Raw genomic sequence first — 17,715 nt, 5'->3', positions numbered from 1 at the left:
CTCAGAAGCATCTCCTGAGTATTCCCATGTGGTTGCATGTGATGTCCAAATTCCCTCTTAAGGCCCTGTTAAACACGGGCATCCCTCTCGGCACTGTCTGTGGCTTTTGTCAGCTCCTCACGCTTCCCTTATCTGCCTCATCCAGCAATTTCTCATGCCCAGTAGACCACATGCTGGTCTGTTGGCATGACCTTGTGGCAGGACCAAGTCAATGGCTTAGTGATTTTACCCAAAAAGGGAATAGAGAGAGCCCGTGTGAGATGGTGGGGTGTCCAGTTAAGGATTACTGATGGTTTTGCTGGCATAACTGTGGCTCAGTGCTCACAGCTGTGTGTATGGGAACTGTGGGGGGACAGGCCTCCTGTCTAAAATGGATTAACTTACTTGCTAAAGGTGGGAGTGAATGACCCAGAAATATTGTAAGCCAAACACAAAGATGGAATGCAACACTGGTTAGGAATGACTCATACAGTGCTATTTAGGAAGTGTTAAATCTAGAAGCCTGTCCCCAGCACAAACTCTGCTGTTTTCAGGCTTCATTACTGGCAATTTCTTCGTATTTATCTTCATTGGGTGGGGTCTTTTAATTATTTACCATTTCAAAGAGCAAGTGTAACTGCACCTCTTGCTAAATTATCAACAAAACATGGAATGGTTTGGATTCAAAGGGTCCTTTAAAGGTGATGTAGTCCAACCCCCTGCAATGAGCCGGGGTTTGGTGACTGCCTGCAGGTCAGGCTGGCTAAACAGCCAGCTGCTCCTTGTTCCTCATCAGGATAACATCTAATACCTGTGCCATGGCATTAGACAGCCACTTCAGCAGAGCAAGAGCTGCACCTTCTAGCCATCGCCCAGCACCAAACATACTGTTTTCAGCAAAAACCTGTCTCTTAAGAGATTGAAACTTACGCACTGTTTATTCAGCAGCAGCAGCCTTCCAGTACCTAAAGGGGGCTGACAAGAAAGCTGGAGAGGAGCTTTTGACAAGGGCCTGTAGGGGCAGGACAAGGGCCAATGGCTTTAAACTGAAAAAAGGGAGATGTAATTTAGGCAATAGGAAGAAGTTTTCCCCTGTGAGAGTGGTGAGGCCCTGGCACAGGCTGCCCAGCAAAGCTGTGGCTGCCTCATCTCTGGCAGTGTCCAAAGCCAGGTTGGACAGGGCTTGGAGCAACTTGGGTCTTGTGGAAGGTGTCCCTGTCCATGGCAGGGACTTGGAACTGGGTGAGATTTAAGGTTCCAGCCCAAAACCATTCTATGATTTTTATGAAATTTATCTCTTCAAAAGCCTTTGCTCAAGGTGGAAAGGAACAGTGAGGTAGTACCTGAGTTGTTGTTGCCACTTAACAGGCCCTGAAAAGCACAAGGTTTGTCCCTGGGTTTAAGAACTTGGATATTCTTAAGAAACCTCCAACTAATGTGACCCCATAAAAGACGTAGGTGGAGTGAGCATGTGTGAGTAAGTAGCAGAGGGGGGAGACTGGGGCAATGTGAGCTATTATGTTAGCCACAGTGCTGCAGTGATTGTGCAGACTGGATAAGCTTCAACTGGCAAAAAAAAAGAGACTTTTCTGTGCATTAAAAGGATGTTACACGTGGCAGATTTAAGATGTGGCATAATTCCACCATGCCCTTTTCTTCCTTCTCCTTCCTCGGGTTGAGAAACTAAGTGACTGTAATGAACTGTCTGGGCCATGTTTGAGGGAAAACTCCAGCATTTAAGGCACAATAAAATAACTAGATAACAAGGCAAGGTACATACTTTTTAATTGCTGTTACTAGTTTTTCAAAGGGTGTCTGACTGTTGCAAAGATGGACACTTAGCGGTTGGTGCTGAATAGCAGAAACAAATATACAGAGGAACTGTAACAGTGATAATTTGGGTAAGGTATCCAAATGGGAGCTGTTGTTTCCGCTGTGCTGGCAGTGAAGGAGAGTGAGGCGTTCTACATTGAACACTTGTACATGTTTATTTAGTTAAATCAGCCATTGTACACATTGCAGCTATGTATTGTTCGTGTTGTATTTTTCTTTTAATTTTTAACTAATACATGCCCTCATAGATATATTCAATTAGTGTTATCACCATGGGAACAAGATGCTGATTTCTCAACTTAAAATTCACTTCTTCTCACAGTATCCAAGTTCTCTGATAACACAGCAAAAAATCAAAATAAGAGGTGAATAACCATTATGTTGTTACACAGAACATCATCTGCACCGCAAAGAACACAACAGAAATGCATTTCTTTAGAGCCCCGTCCTTGAAGACCATCCTGTGCTATCTCGGTCAGAAAGGAAGCCGTGATGCGGTGGGGAATGTTTCATCAGGGGTCTCGGTTGGTTTGGCTGCTGAAATGTTTTATTGTATTAATTTAGCTTTCCTCCTATGTGGCACCTTGGGCAGGTTGGCCTGAAGGGAGCCAGAACTCCTGAAAGATCTGGGGCTTCCAGCATTGTGACTGTCAAGGAAGTGCCCTTGATCTGAGCACTGAGTGAGTCATTAAGGAACCAAAGGACCATGTAACAGTAGAAGGTCAGATAGGCTTGGAGAAAGCATTACTCTCAGAGGAGAGGGTATCTTATACTGGGGTCTTGTGTATACTAATAAAAACTCAAAAGCTGTTTAAAAACGGTCAGTTTGGGTATATGTATGTGCAGTACACATGCTACAACACTCCAGAGCTCCCTCTGTTGCATATGAAGGTGCAGAACACCCACAGTGTTGGAATTCTACTTTCCCTTTTAGGAAAATAAAAGTGTGGACATGCTGTCATGGTTGTCAGTCAGTTAGTTTAGAAATATATATAGCCTATGTAGAGACAGAAAACAACACAGGAACAGAAAATAGCTTATGGACTGTGAGCACTTCCTTGTTAAAAAACTCCACGTTAGAAGGTAAAAACTGCTCGCTCAGTGCTAAGAGGGCTGACAAGCTGACAGGATTATGGGAGGGTTTGGGCTTGCCCTTCTGATGCCACATGCATGTGTTGGATAAGAGGCAATCTCAATAAAACATGGAAACTGAATTACTCTCTTGGTGCGGTAGGTAGGTCTGTCTCCCATAGGTACCTACAGTGCAGGAAATACCACCAATGAGGTGGTGTGGTTGGCAAAGCAGTGCTGAGAACAGGAAACTACAGCAGTTGGGATTATTAAATACACCCTGCCACATGTCCAGATCTAAAAGAGGTTAATCCCGTACACAAGTGTGCTGTACAGATAGCTGCTAGTGAGTTGGTTACCTAAGTGAGTGTTTCGGTTTTTTTAAATTTTTTTTCCTCTTTCTGGTAATGTCTAAGTGGCTTTCCAAAGCTCTTGGAAGTATGAATGGCCATAGTCAGCTGTTGCTTTGGGGGAACAGCTGAACTTCCAGTTTTTGAGCTTGGCTTTCAGAGCCTTCACTAGACTAAGTAGCTAAAGTGGAAGTCTTGCGGATGCAGTAGATCTGCAGTGCTTCCTTCTCAGCAAATCTGCGTTTGCCATCGATCATGTTAAGGTTTGTGTTGTGAATCATTCATGGGCAGCATCAACAGAGCTTGTAACCTGTGATGCTACTCGCAGTGGTCGGCAGTGTGCTTTCTCCAGTCCAAGTGCTGTCACTATATACAGGGAGTTTACATGTTAGCTGCTGTGGTGATTATGCATGTACATAGTTTGTTCAAGAGGCCTGTGCGTGAAGTCCTTTCATGGACACAAACGTCCTTTCAGGAAGGCAACGCAGAAGCAGCAGGAAGTGGCAATGTGAACAAACTCCCAGCACAGCATAGCGAGGATGGTTCAGTGGAAAATGATCCTAGATGAAGAATGCTCTTTGGTCACAACTCATCTTACAGTGTACCAAAAAACTGAACAAAATGCTGAAATGAAAAATGGGGTAAGGAAAAAATAAAAAGAAGTCTCTATCAAGAAACAAGTAGATGTAACTGTGTCTTCTGGTAGTGATGTAGGTTGTGATGTGTGCACATAATGACGGTGAATGCTGTGTAAAGGGCTGGAGGGCTGGGTTGTGGCAGCTTCTTAGTTGTCCTATTTGCGGTCCTCTCTGCAGAGGTGCCTGAGAAGCTGCTGGATGTGTTGTTGGAGGTCATCCTGTGGTAGTGCTTCTGGTGTGTCTTCCAGCTCTTCTATGTGCACATGTTGGCCATCCTGATCCTTCATCACACTCCTCTTGTGCATGCTGGACTTAGTGAGTGTTGTCCTTAAGCATGGAATAAAGGAGACAAGTGTGAGAAGAAGGAAAGGAAGGGAGGAAGGAGTACACACCACCACATCTCCGCCACTATGTAACAAAAAACTTGAGTGGGGAAGGAAAGTCAGACAGAGGATGAAGTGCAGCGTAGGCCAAGACAAATTGAGCAGCTGGGCAGGGGTCATAGGACACGGAGAAGGCTGAGGGTGGTCCCATTGGTGCACCAGCCAGCCCCTGGTTGCCCTTCTGCCTTGCCATTGGTCTGCTGGTGTAAGTGGTTGCACTTCAGACACACCCATCAATCCAGTTATTAGTTATGTGTTTGTTAATCCTGGTCTAGGAAGACTTCATTGACATGCCACACCATGCCAAGCCAAACCTTTTAATCACTGATCCATCCTCTTTCAGGATTTCTTTCTCTACCAAAGTGGGGAGCTGGACTTTCATTTGGTTACCTGCATAGCTCAAAGCCTCGAATGAAAACATAAGTCTCACATTAAAACACAACCCAAAAGCCTAAGACAGAAGCTATATTGCTCTTCCTAATGTATCTTCTAACATATAGCACTCATCTGCAGTAGTGCAGTTGAATGCTGAGAAAATGATGAATAAATAAACATTAGGAGCACATGCCTGCCATTTGCATCCTTTCAAATATTTCTTAAATGTACTGATCAGACCAGAGCTTCTTGTCTAAGCTAGTTTCATTTTACTAGTATTTGTACCAAGGCATCTCAGTACTTTCTGCTGCAAAGTAGCCCTACTCTATGCTATGCTGTGCCGTGCTCGCAACACTCATCCTTTCTCTCTACTGGTGACAGCTACTACAGTCACCTTTTTCCTATCACAGAAAATACTGTCTCATGTATAGCCTTTCCTTCTACCACCTCAAGCTGCTACCTTGCAGCACTAGCAGTACTGAGGTGGATTTATGTGGAAATGATGGGTGATGCTCTGGAGCCTTGAATCTACCAAAATGGAAGAGGCAGGGCATGGAGCCACACCAGTTTTCCATAAAGAGTCTCCTTTTCCTAGAAATACAGTACATAGAAACCAACCTAATAGAAAAAAAAAAAATAATTATTTCTATTTTCCTTTCGTCTGGAGGCGAGTTCATCTCCACTACCTTCCACGTTATTCAAAGGGACAACAAAATGGATATATAGCAAAGCACTATCAGTTCCTTGTAGAAAATGCTACCTTCATTCCATACCCCTTTTCTTTTACTGAAACACCTACACTGACCAGAAAAAGAGGAAAACTGGGAAAGGTGCTACTTTACTTGTTAACTGTTGCTTCCCATCGAAGACAAATACATCAACTCACCCAGAGCGCAGACTTGACTCTCTCAGTTTCCAAACTTCGGTCCGTGTGCTTTAACAGTAACTGTACCCATGATTTCCACCTTCACTGAAAGCCTCCCAGGTTTTTAAGATTCTTAAAATGTTTTACATCTAATTCTGTTGTGTTTGCTTCTTCCCTTCCTGCACACACACTTTACATACTAATCCCTTCATAATACAGCTGAGTATAACAACAGAGCATAACTGAGTTTACATTCTGTTTTCTATTTAAACTCTACTTTTGACACAGTTGAATTAGTGCCCAGGTACATTGTGACCCTTCATTTAATACTTTACATTTAAAAGGCATTTTTACCTCTTCAAAGTCCTCTTTGGCCGACGGAAGATCACGAGCTAGGCTGGCATCCCCCAGGTGTTTCTCCATCCTCTCGCCTTGAACTACAGTACTCTTGATGACTTTGCTGACCTTCCGGCCTTCTGCTGGCTTGGACTGGAACTCAGGGGCAGTAGGCAAAACAGCAGGTTCAGACATGGTCACCTGTAAGGTTAGAAAGCAGAAGTATACTGGAGGTGAATGACATAATGCTAAGAATGCTTTTGGCTACTCTGTCATTCCTTCTTGATTGTGGCCACAGAGAACAATAGGAGCGTCTCACTTTCCACACGTATGCATCAAAACAGCATGCTACCTTTCATTTCCTGCTTTACAGCTCCAGAATGAGACATTATGAGGCAGAAGGAATGGCTCTGGGATATGGCTACCCTGCACCACACTGCAGGCTACTGTACCAGCTCACCAGCTGAGGCCAACGGAGTTACACCAAGTAATAAGTGGAGCTCATCCTGCAACGCCTCCCTGCGTTCATGCAAGTAATACCAATTAGCAGTATTGGTCCATACTTAACATTAAGATATTCTTCTGAGAGACAAGTCACACTTGTAAAGCCAAGGAGCTCTTACAGAAGCAACCAGACCAGAATGGTAGGGAAAGTGACAAACACGATTTTATTGGACAAAATACAGACTTACTGTATATGGGTTCCATATGAAAAAGACTGTATTTTCTGGTACAGCCAGCTAACTAAAACCGAATTACTTTGTTTTCTTGTTACCTTCCTCCTAAAGAGTTAACTCTGAGGATGAATTCTAGCAAGAGAACCACAATTCTGTTCTTAGCATTTTGAATGAAATTCGCTCGTTACCTGCCATTTTCAACTGCAGACCTGCCAAAAGCAAGCCCAGTGGCTAGCTTCTGGCCCTCCAACCTTACATCTGTCCATCCAGATATTGGTAGGGCTACACAGTGAACTAAGACAGGGAAAGACAAAGTGAAAGGTGCTTACCTTTGCCTGTCGTCATTGCTTCTTAATGACCTAGCTCTACAAAGAGTTTGCATGTAAGCGATACTTTTTTTTTTGCCTCTTCAAAGCAGTGAACACATCAGAACGTGAAACCTAATGTAACTGTCTAGTTTTAGAAAGGCTTAGTTGTGGACACCTGGAGAACATTGATCATTTCCTTTCAATGTTTGCTACTCTTTTCCTTAAAGTAAAATGTATGCTAACAAATACAGAATCACATTCTATCCATATGTCATCTTAGTACGAAGCTGTTTTCTTTATGAATTCTGTACTTCCCATAAACGGCACAATCCATGTCCTCGTTCATCTTTCTACTTTCCCACCCCCACCTTTCTCCGTCTGTCTTTGGAGGCCTTTCCATCTGCAAGAATGGTTTTTCAAGTACCATTCAAACCTCAGTGTTTGTTTTAATGCAAGCAAGGGGTGTTTATGCTGCTTTGTATCATCATGAGGAAAGCATGAGATCTGACCTCTGATTGTTCGCTGTCGCTCTTCAGCACGACCCGTTTTACGACTTTGGAATAGCCATCTCCTTCTTCGATGGCAATGGGTTTCTGTGGCACTCCTTGCATTACAACTTCCTCTTTTTCTGTGCCATCTGGAGAGACGTATCGCCGGATGATCTTTCTCGTGACCTAAAGAAGGAAGTAGAGCTTTGTCCCAAAAGACTTAACAAAACCATTCTTCCTCTTAATTGTAATGCTAAATGATCTTGTGAGTCAAGCCAACTCTTAACACATTGCAATCTCTCACAAAGAGAAATTCTTGTTCCTTCCATGCTCTACTCTTACAATTTTGCCGTGACTGTGGATCTTGGACAGTAAGAAGGTAGCAAGGGGTGCAACTGACAATACCTTCTTTACCACCGTGTGGCCATGTTCATCTGTGTATTGCTCTTCTGTGACTGTTTCTGGTGGCATTTCAGGCATACCATCAGCCTGTACAACAAAGAACAAAGCTTTATGAAGTGAAGCCTTCATGTGGGTAAGTTTAAATAAGCACTGTCAAAATCAGTTAATCGGTTCAAGAATGGAAAACCAAAAATTACTGAAAAATGTTAGAAAAAACAGTTGTTCTGCAAATAAATACTTAGAAAGGCATGCAAAGAAAAGCAGTGCTGTAGTGGCTGGGCAAATATATGCTAGCCTACAGTGTCATGTGTGGGGCTGAGAAGCCTCCATCTGCCTCCAACTGAGGAATCTAACATAATTCAGCATTAGGTTAGCAGCATTACTGTAATCCTTCCTTCAAGAAAAGGTATCAGAATGGCTTATCCGAAGCCCATGCAGTAGTTGGAAGTGTTCCAGTGTCAGATGCAGTATCAGCCAAGTGGCTGTCCCAGCAGCAGACCTAAAGGTGTCACCAGGGCCCAGTCACCATTGGCTCATGCAGTCGTCCAACAGTCAGTACCTGAATAATCACCCGGCGACGAACGACCCTGGTAGTGATCATCTCATCCTCATCCGAGCTGGTCTCCAGCCTCCCTAACTCCTTGGCTATTTCCTATTGAAAGCATGGAAGCAGTGCTCTGTTGTACGCAGTTCTAGGAGTACTGACTCATTTTTATCTAAAACTGTCTTTGATTTGAGGCAGGAGGCTTTGGCCGCTCAACTATGCATTAACTCTTTGTTAGTACAGTGAAAAAAAAAAAAAGGATGAAACTTTGTGGTACTAATTCTATGGGACTCTCTTAGTGCTCTTAAGGTTGCCAGGGACAAGCCTGAAAGTTGCAGCATGACATCACTGCACTTCAGGGGACTGGAAGATACTACTAACACTAGCTCTGGAATTCAAACGTATCATGTACAGTTTCTGTATTACTTACACAGAAAATTATAGGAAAGCCTTTTAATTCTCTCTACCAGGAGGTAGAGAGTGAAGCAGATAGACAGCAGGACTAACCAGTTTGAACTACAGGACAACAGCCCCAGCACTGGAAAGATCAAGAAAAATTAGTAATGAGCATTGAAGTTGTTCTCTTTCCTGCTTAGGGAGGATTTAGCTATTTAAAGGAAGAGGCCAGAAGGCAAAGAGAACCTGAAAAGAACTATTTGCGAACTGTCAATAGTACACAAGCACCCAGGCGAAAATAAATAAGGTGCGGGAGGAAGGTGCTTCTTTTCAGTGGTTGTTGGTTTACTTTAATAAAAGAACTGAAGGGAACAAGAAGTCCATTATTTTTGAGGGCACCTTTTCCTACAGGAGCCATCCTACCAAGTCCCAACATAACTAATCTTTCAAAGTCTGAGTTATCGCACACATCTTATATTGAACCTTTTTCTGCGATCCCAGAGGCAGAGCTCTGAAACTCTTCATTCTAGAGGCGGTACATTTGGCAATACAAACGGTAAAGAAAGAAGAGCTAGTTTCTAGGTGCATATCACAACAGGAACAATTTCAGTTAAAGTATAACTGTGTTGCCTCTGCTCCAACTTCACTGATAAACTCATCTGCCCGATTATGCCTTCTCCTTTTCTTCCGCTTCCAACCGGCAAAAGCGAGCTGTTTATTCTTAGACCTATATCTGCCAAGTCATTTACATTCCCTACTAAAAGCCAGTTGCTGTTTCCTTGCCTCTGACATTTTCTCTCCCAACACTGCCATAAGGTTCCTTTGTCTTACGCAACTGATAACCTACCTCCCATAGTTTTTTTAATTCTCTTCCATCTCCCGTCTCCATTTCTCCTTACTGCCTGCACACTACCTAAACATCATTCTCAAGTTCTTTTCTTCTGGTACATCCTTAGTATTCTGCAGTGTACCTCTTTTCCACCTCACTAACTTTACAGTATTTTTCACGTCATTCTTCATGCTGCTCTGGGCTAGTCATGCCTGTCTTCATAGGCTTTTAACCTTATTCCTTTGTAACTTGCTACACCTCATTTTCACCATCTATTTGTACACAGTTTGTTTCTGCACCTGTGACTTACACTAATTCTCTCTCACATGCACGGACATAACTGTCACAGACAAAAGAACAATAAAGATAGCAGAACTGAAATTTCAGCCTGTCTGAATTTAGGATATGTGGCTTGCTTCAGCTTTGAAAACAACTGACTTTATACAACTGACTACAGCTAACACAGAACCACAGAGGCAAGGAGAAAAGACTCAGTTGCAGTTGGGGATTAATTAGAACAATTCAGAACAGTCTCATCTTAAGGAATGAGCGAGACATAAAGTTTGTTCATGTGTGTCAATTCTGTGAAAGCAGACCCATCGTTTACCTTTTCTAAGGATTCCTCTTCATAGCCTTTTCCAAACTGCTCTGTCTGTTCATCAGTTGACTCTACTATCACTAGACTAGATCTCCTCGGAGAGAGGAGCTCTGCAACCTGGCAGAGCTGAGTGTCCTCAGGCTCTCGGATGATGGGCGAGTCACCTCTCTGAGCAGACAGCAGGGACTGTGAGGACAGCTTCTTTCTCTCTTCCTTCAACATGCCGAAGCGGGTGGATTTCTCGCCTGCTGCATTTCCAGTTACTGGTGCTGTGGACCACTCTGTTCCCGGAGTCGTGATGCTGCAAATTGCAGGTTAGAGGGAAGTTACTACCATGCGGTGCTTACCAGTTGCCATAAATTAAGGCCCATTTTGTGCCAATTCCATATTGTTATGTGCCTGTTTTCTAGCAAAGTCTAGAAATAATCAGTACTCCTTGGCAGTAACTCCAGAGCAATCAGGCTAGGAGTCCTTTTTGTCTTCCCACCAGAGAAAATCTCCAACTGGATGTCCAAATGCTGCACTCATAAACTTGGTCTCCATAAAGTATTTATGTGAGCTTTGCTGTTGCTCCTGTCCTCCAAAACCTACGTATCACCTGTTATTTCCAGAAGGAAAGTGACTGGATGGCTACAGATGGATATGAAGGAACTACTCCATTAATTTCAAGCTATACAGCTGCAGGTGAGGAGAGACTGACCTTTACATAGAGTTTCAGAGCCTTACCCAACAGAAATTTGGTAGAGAATCTTACTTTGTTTGCAAAGTTATTTTCATTGTTTAACATTGCTACGATTTGAATGATACCACAAGTTATTTAAACAAATTATAACACATGTCACTACCAAACATACAGAAAGATAAGACATCTATCAAAGCAGATGTACATGCAGTATTTTCCTGTTGCATATGAGTAATTAACAGCCACTTCCAATACTAAGATACCTCTCATCCAACTGAGTTTCATCAAGTAACCTCATAACTCCAGCAGTAGCTTGGAAAGTCACATCTAATTTGCACCAGTCATGACAATATTACCTGCTTCACCACCCAGGATCTTCTTCTGAGGGGATTTTTCCCTTTTCATGTATATTGTTGAAAAGACTAAAAAGACAACTATTTAAAAAATGGTGGGATTACAGCCTGAAAAAAAAGCCAGCCTGCAAAAATTAAATCTTTCCCTTCTGAAACTTTCGAGAGGCTACTGAACCGGTGTCAGCATTCTTGCTTCTTCCCCCATGCTCGTCCTAAAAATTAACTGAGAAAATTGTTACATTTTAATAGTAGGAGTCCAGATTCCTTTCTCCATAACCAATCCCACAAGTAGACAACAGCAGTAACAACACGTACAGAATAACTTGCACATAAATGGCTTTTTATCTGATACGAGTTGGGTTTTGACAATTTGCTGTGCTCCCCTGCCTACTGCCCTTGAAACAATTATATTCTAAAGTACGACAACTTCATTGTAGTATACATTAAACAGTATTGCTCCAGCTTTCTTTTTTTTTTATCCCATTCACCAGATTATATGTATTTTTATATAGTTTCTCTTGGTAGGAATAATAGTAGTATAATTCCTTACGAGTTATTTAAATTTCCAGTCCTGTTTTCCTCCTAGTTCACACTAGATATGAAGGGGAGCGATATTCCTGATATCACTATGCTCATTTAGTGTGTGCAGCAGTGTCTCAAATGTATTCTCTATTCCTCAGAAACATTAATTTCCTCATGGAAAATCCTCAGAAATATTGGTATTTTTCCCTATCAGTGCAATGTAAGTCCTCCACCTTATACTCTGCTTTCCACCTCTCACACTTGCTCCTGTGTGTAAAGCATATCGCAAGCAAAAGAATTCCCCCAAAGACCACTTGCTGGACTCAGCTGCACTTGGAACTCTTGGACCTGTGTCTCTACATCAAAGCTAATCACTCACAGGAACCTCATTTTTTGGAAGGGGATCTTTGGTAATATGCTAGCCTATTTATCAGCATGTGACTAGGGACAGTGGGAAGAAAGAAACATGAGCCTTTTCAAGTTCCTTTCCAAATGAAACTGACGCCACTGACAGCCCCAGATCAGAATTCAAGGCTTTGTTGTGCAGGTCTTCTAAATCTATACTTCATTGTGTGTTGCTCCCTTAAGTGCTTTTGCCTTCTCTGTATAAAACCCCATATCTGTTCATTTGGCCATTTGCAATTTACTTCTAAAAATCTAGTTCCTAATATGTGATTCTGAGTTTTGTAAGTAACAATTAAGTTGGAAAATTTTTGCCTGGAGTGAAAAAGCCATCCTGAAGTTAAAGGAAGGCTCCTCTCTGTAGTGCTAATTCCATTCAGTTTACCACAGCTTGCCGTCTAACATGTGAGAAATCTATATGGTTGGCAAATACCCCCGAACACTTCTACATTACATCTCTCTTCTTTCATGTGTACCAGACTGGATCATAGTTTTGTTTGCACAATGACAGACTGACCTGCCTAATCCTTAAGGTTTCCTCCTTAACCTGCAGTAGGAACTAACAAACAGGTGCATGCAATTGGAGGAGAATTCTAGTGTGTTCATTGTTTCAAAGAAAACTGCAAAATCCCCTTATTACACAGAAAAGAAAGAACCTATTCCATCGTGGTTTCCTTCTGGTCTTTTGACACTTACAAATATTCCTGTGGTGAAGCAGACGTTTTTTCTGGCACATTTTGGGGTTTCCCTGAGAATTCAGCTTCGACTTGTTCCTTATGTGCTTGTCTCAGGAGCTCGGCCATTGATACTTCTGCCTCACTCCTGGGAGTGCTGTCTTGAAAAGGAGAATAACTGACAGACACATCTTCCTCAGAGACAAGAGGAGGGTGTTCACTTGGCTCACTGTCTTTACTGTCTTTAGATATTCTGTGGTCATCTTCTCGCTTATGTCTCAAACTGTATACTTCTTCTTGCAGTGCAGAAAACCCTTTAAGAAAAAGAGAGATGACAAATGTAATTACAAGTCTTACTAGAAAGCAGAAAGTCCTTCATGTTCTCCATGCACATTTTAAATCCCTGGATGGAACACACTGCCTGAAATTTTTAAACATCTGGAGTGGGAACCTCTGTAAGTAGCTGAAGGAACACTGGATTACCACTGCTATTGCCAAATAATGAATCTTTTCAGTAACAGGCAAAAGGCAAATCACACAGAAATTTACCTAGAGTCAGTAATCTTAAAACCCTCAAAGTATGCAAGAAGATTCATAACAGGTTTTTCCCAGCTCAGTACGATAGGCTTTAGTTACACATATCCCAACCCCACAACCTCCACCCCCTTATTGATCTGCTTATGGGAAAAAATAACTACTCAGGTATGGACAAAGATATTCACATAGGACTAGGTGCAAAAACTCACTCATTTACGTGCTTGAAAGCATATAAACACCCACCCCAACCCCTAATCTCAAAGCAAGGGCTCTCATTGTGAAAAAAATGTACAATAACATCTGCATTTCTGTTCCATGGGTCACAAGCTTGGGATTTTGTTTTTCCTTATTAGGCACATTCACGAGGAACCTACTGAACTCTGACAAAGAGCTTGTGGGAAAAGATTGTACTGAATTTGGGTTGGAAACAGAGGTATACATTCTAAAAGTAACTGGTTGTAATATTAGAATGCTAATTATAGCAAGTAAACTTCTATTCCTGCACTCTCTTCAAGATGGGATGTTCACAGCTGTCTTAATACTTTACTAAGCTAGTCCTTCAATGTTAAGGATGTAAAAAGATCACCTCCAGAAAAGAGAATTGTCTTTCATGCAATCTGGAGGTGTTTATTTAGTTTGCAACCATTGCTCAAATTTACTGGACTTGGAAACTGAAAAAATCCAACAGCATCATAGCAAAATTACAATATCCTGAATACTTGAATTCAAAGATTTCTCCAAAGTTTTCCTTCTTCAAATTACAGTTCAATCCTAATGAAGCTTCATAACTTTCATTAAAGTACTAATATGAGAAAAAAACTCAACAAACCAGGCACTGGGATTTGCTGTAGTTTCTGACAAAATTCCTTTATATGCTTTGAAAGAATCGCCTGATGGAGAGATCTTATACCCCATGAAATAGCAACTAAAGCAACATCATGGTTCCGTTCATCCCCATTATCTGTGCTAGCAAAATGGGATCCTAGCGTTCAGTTGTAAGAGCTAATGGATTCTCCTAGTCAAATATTTCAGAACAGAAGCTAATACTCAGGTGAGATGATCCAGGCAGCCTGGATAGGGAGACCTTTACCTTCGCTGTGGTCCAATCCTATTGTTTGCTCCATTTCCACATATGTGCAAGTGCTGTGGACCTGCCTGGAGTCAATGCCGCTGGTCTCCATGAGGTGAACAATATCCATGCGGTTGATTTTTGTAAGACATTGGGTGAGATTGGTATCTGTGGCATTAGAATGACACCGTGTAGCCAAGTTAAGAATTTCACAAGCTCTCTCCCTTCTGTTTTCCACAGGGAGGACACATATAGGATACTGACCAACATAGTATCACGTATAAAATACAGATGCATTTAGAAGCATTACTGCATAAAATCTAAAATGAACCAAAGGGCTGACTATAAAAATTACCACTCATTTTGTCTCTTCCTGTAATCAGTTTGTTTATAGTTTCCCCAAACATTTTCCAGTTAAGAAAAAAGAGGCATCTGTTTTTCCACTCTTTCTTTGTTATAGGATGTTCTGCCTCACCCTCAAATAAAGAAGTTTGATCTATTTCTCTGAGAACCCTATGTTGTGCCATGTTACACAGAGAAGCTTTAAAAAAAAAAAATCTTAAGTATAACCTGTGATCATTCTTTCTACAGCCAACATTTTACCCAAATTCTCTTTTTGTGATTGTAATGAGCATCCGTCACCTCAACTAGCAAATAGAAGACAGTTATATGGACTGTAAGAGGAAACAAACCTGTCGCATGCTTCCCATCCCTTTCGAGCCAGTATTTGAGGAGAGCGTGGCTCTGGTCTTGAAGCGAATTTGGATTTTCAATTCGGATCTGGTGAATTTGCTCCTCAGTGAAATCCAATTCTCTCGCTAGCTCTGAAAAAGAAATCCACCTCTGTAAAGATGCCTTATTCTTTTCTCCCTGCCTTCAATCTATTTTACAGCCATCGTCAGCAAAGTAGATTACAGACTTCTCCAAAACCAGATTGTCTTTGCTTCTGTGTACCTTGTGTTATATTTAGAGGCATGGTTCAACAGTAAGTTCATGACGAAGACAGAAATGCTTACACCTAGAAATCTATGTGAGCTTTTATTTTTTCTGCCTATCGTTCCTAGTTCTGAGAGGCACACACTGTCATTGACCATATTTAGCAGTGATGAGCAGTCAAATAGCACAGTTGCAGAAATAGCACACAAGCAGATAAAAATATTTCTAGATGAGCACCCTGCTCAGCAGATTCTATCCTCTGCAGTATTGAATATTTTAGAAGGCATCATCGAAATCTAAGCAGAGGTTTTCACTTTTCATAATGCCATTTTGTAGTAGGGCTATATTAAAACATAGTACTACTACTCCGCTGGACTTGTTTCATTTAAAGCAATGTCTACAACAGTTGAATAAAGGAAACTGAAAATACAAAACTGAGAATAACCGATGTCTTTCTGACATAGCACAGCCTCAGACTGCAGTCCACAAAAGAGAAATGTTTTAATAGTCTGTAGCATCTTTACTGTATCTGAAACCAGGACCAGCTTCCTGCCACTGCTTGCTGAGAAAGGTCATCGGATGAGTCAAAACCATGGAGAATTTGTGAGAATCCTACTGTTATTCGCTGGTCTCTGGATTTCTGCTGCTTTCAAAAAGAAGAATTCCTATTTTATTCCACTGTCATCACTACAGGGGCATGGACTTCATTTTGGAGGGTATCACATTTTAACAGGGAGGAAGGAACCCTAACCTCAAAGCATGGACAACCTCATCTCCAGGCTGACTAGTAAACTGGTGTAACTGTAAATTTCAACAAACATACAGCAACTACACTTGAGAGTAAAAAAAACAGTATAGAGTACAATCTTTGTTATCGTTCTTTTCACTGTAACACAACTCATCTTTAACTCCTACAACCTCACTTCTTTCCAAGAGCACGGGACCAGTCTAGGGATAGATACAGAACACTGTCGACCCAATTTAATGGGTTTTGTAGCAATTTTTTTTTTGGATTGCACCATTTGACATGGTGCTGAGATTTCTGCCTGACTCCTTTTCTTTGTAAACAATTTTGAGCCAGTTTTCAGCCACAGATACCTGCATTTCACTCTGTGCTACTTTCGCTCGTACCCAGTCCTGTTAACTGATTCAGACCTATTTGATCCACAATGTTAAAGCAATTGCCACAAATAAGACCCTTTTTATCCGTTTTTCTTCAGGACAGTTCTGTAGAAAAGAAGCTCATGTAATTTATCCCTATAGTGGCCTTCCAGCTCAGGAGTCCCAGAACACACATAATGTTTGTTCCTGTATTCATTTATCTTCTAGCCAGACATGTTGCATTTCACAAGGAAAAGGAGAGGAACATATGCCAACTCTCTCTCCTGTCTCCATGGAGATGCAGCAAGAGCAGAGGCCTTGTCTCCGCATCCAAGTTCCGACCTAAAAGGCTATAGAAATCTTAGTACCCAGAAGACAGTAAACTACTGAAATATCTCTATCAAATATCTTTAGATAATCAGGAAATCATCTGAAAGAAACATGAAAACAGTGAGGAATGCTTCACTCCTTTCTGGATGACATGCATTTCACCTGTCCAGCTGAATCCAAGATGATCAGCAATGTGGGCCAGTCTTTCCTCCATCCTGTCCTGATCATCCTGTTGATCTAAAGGTCGAAGAGAACCAGAAGTTACCTTTTACAAGTTGAAAAACATTTCCATAGGTGATATAGCCCAAGAAGGGAAAGTGCCATTTCTTTTCTAACCGCTAAATGGGGCGAGGCTATTAAAACTGGTAACTCAGGTGGGGACTGTAAATACCCAGGTTTACCAAAGAAAAGCAAAACCAACAAAAACAAAACAATGAAAGCTTGATCTTTCAAAAAGCACAGGACCATCCACATTTTCTATTTGAAAATCAGGCTTTCGTGAGAAAGTTTAAACAAGGACTGAAGTGACTGGTGTGCCTATTTTGGCCATGCATTTTATTCTAAAACTTCACTCTAGCAGCACATTGAGGACTTTAAGTCAAGAGCTGTGATTTTCCATGCCTCCTTAGTGAATACCAAGGTTGACAAATTAATTTGGACCAGTGCTTCTAATTCTGTTCTTTCCATCTTAGGGGAAGCTTTGTTCAAAGAGCCCATATGGCACTTAATATTATGGTTTGTATTTGAGATATCAGTAACTTAAGTGTCAGTGATGTTTTCAACAGGGTCATGATACACAATATTTACAATGAAGGCAAGGAAAAATAGGACGTTTGTTCACCTGTCTTCATTGCTTTCAGACCGTTCATCCCATCTCCGAAGCTACTTAGAGGATGGCAGAATTTTAGTTTTGATTTTCCCTGAAAGCACACCTGGATGGCAATATCTCAGATGAAAAAATTGCTTTGCATTAAAGACATATGCATGTTTCTTTTTACCTGCTGATTTCCATTATGGCTACTCAGTAGTAGTACACA

General features: G+C 41.6%; 1 protein-coding gene across 28 annotated transcripts in view; it reads right to left on the bottom strand.

The window, feature by feature from the left end:
• Positions 1-1,941: 1,941 nt before the first annotated feature.
• The window catches only part of ANK2 (ankyrin 2), a 367,179-nt gene continuing 351,405 nt past the window's right edge, over positions 1,942-17,715 (bottom strand). For 15 of the 28 annotated variants that reach the window (XM_062620856.1, XM_062620858.1, XM_062620853.1 and 12 more), the window contains 10 exons: positions 16,841-16,915; positions 15,004-15,135; positions 14,333-14,479; positions 12,728-13,019; positions 10,082-10,373; positions 8,265-8,357; positions 7,709-7,792; positions 7,325-7,489; positions 5,849-6,031; positions 1,942-4,198 (listed from right to left, as the gene is read on the bottom strand). In XM_062620856.1, the coding sequence (XP_062476840.1) occupies positions 4,184-4,198; positions 5,849-6,031; positions 7,325-7,489; positions 7,709-7,792; positions 8,265-8,357; positions 10,082-10,373; positions 12,728-13,019; positions 14,333-14,479; positions 15,004-15,135; positions 16,841-16,915 (1,478 nt within the window). In that variant the 3' untranslated portion in view covers positions 1,942-4,183. The remainder of the gene's footprint in view (positions 4,199-5,848; positions 6,032-7,324; positions 7,490-7,708; positions 7,793-8,264; positions 8,358-10,081; positions 10,374-12,727; positions 13,020-14,332; positions 14,480-15,003; positions 15,136-16,840; positions 16,916-17,715) is intronic. The other 13 variants (XM_062620867.1, XM_062620875.1, XM_062620879.1 and 10 more) reach the window with 1 other exon arrangement.

The sequence above is a fragment of the Pezoporus occidentalis genome, unplaced genomic scaffold, assembly GCF_034315485.1.
Source record: "Pezoporus occidentalis ecotype Australia unplaced genomic scaffold, CSIRO_AGI_Poc_V1 ctg224, whole genome shotgun sequence".
Classification (NCBI taxonomy): Eukaryota; Metazoa; Chordata; class Aves; order Psittaciformes; family Psittacidae; genus Pezoporus; species Pezoporus occidentalis.
Note: the sequence above shows the minus strand (reverse complement) of the source record. Positions and strands in the feature narration are given on the sequence as shown.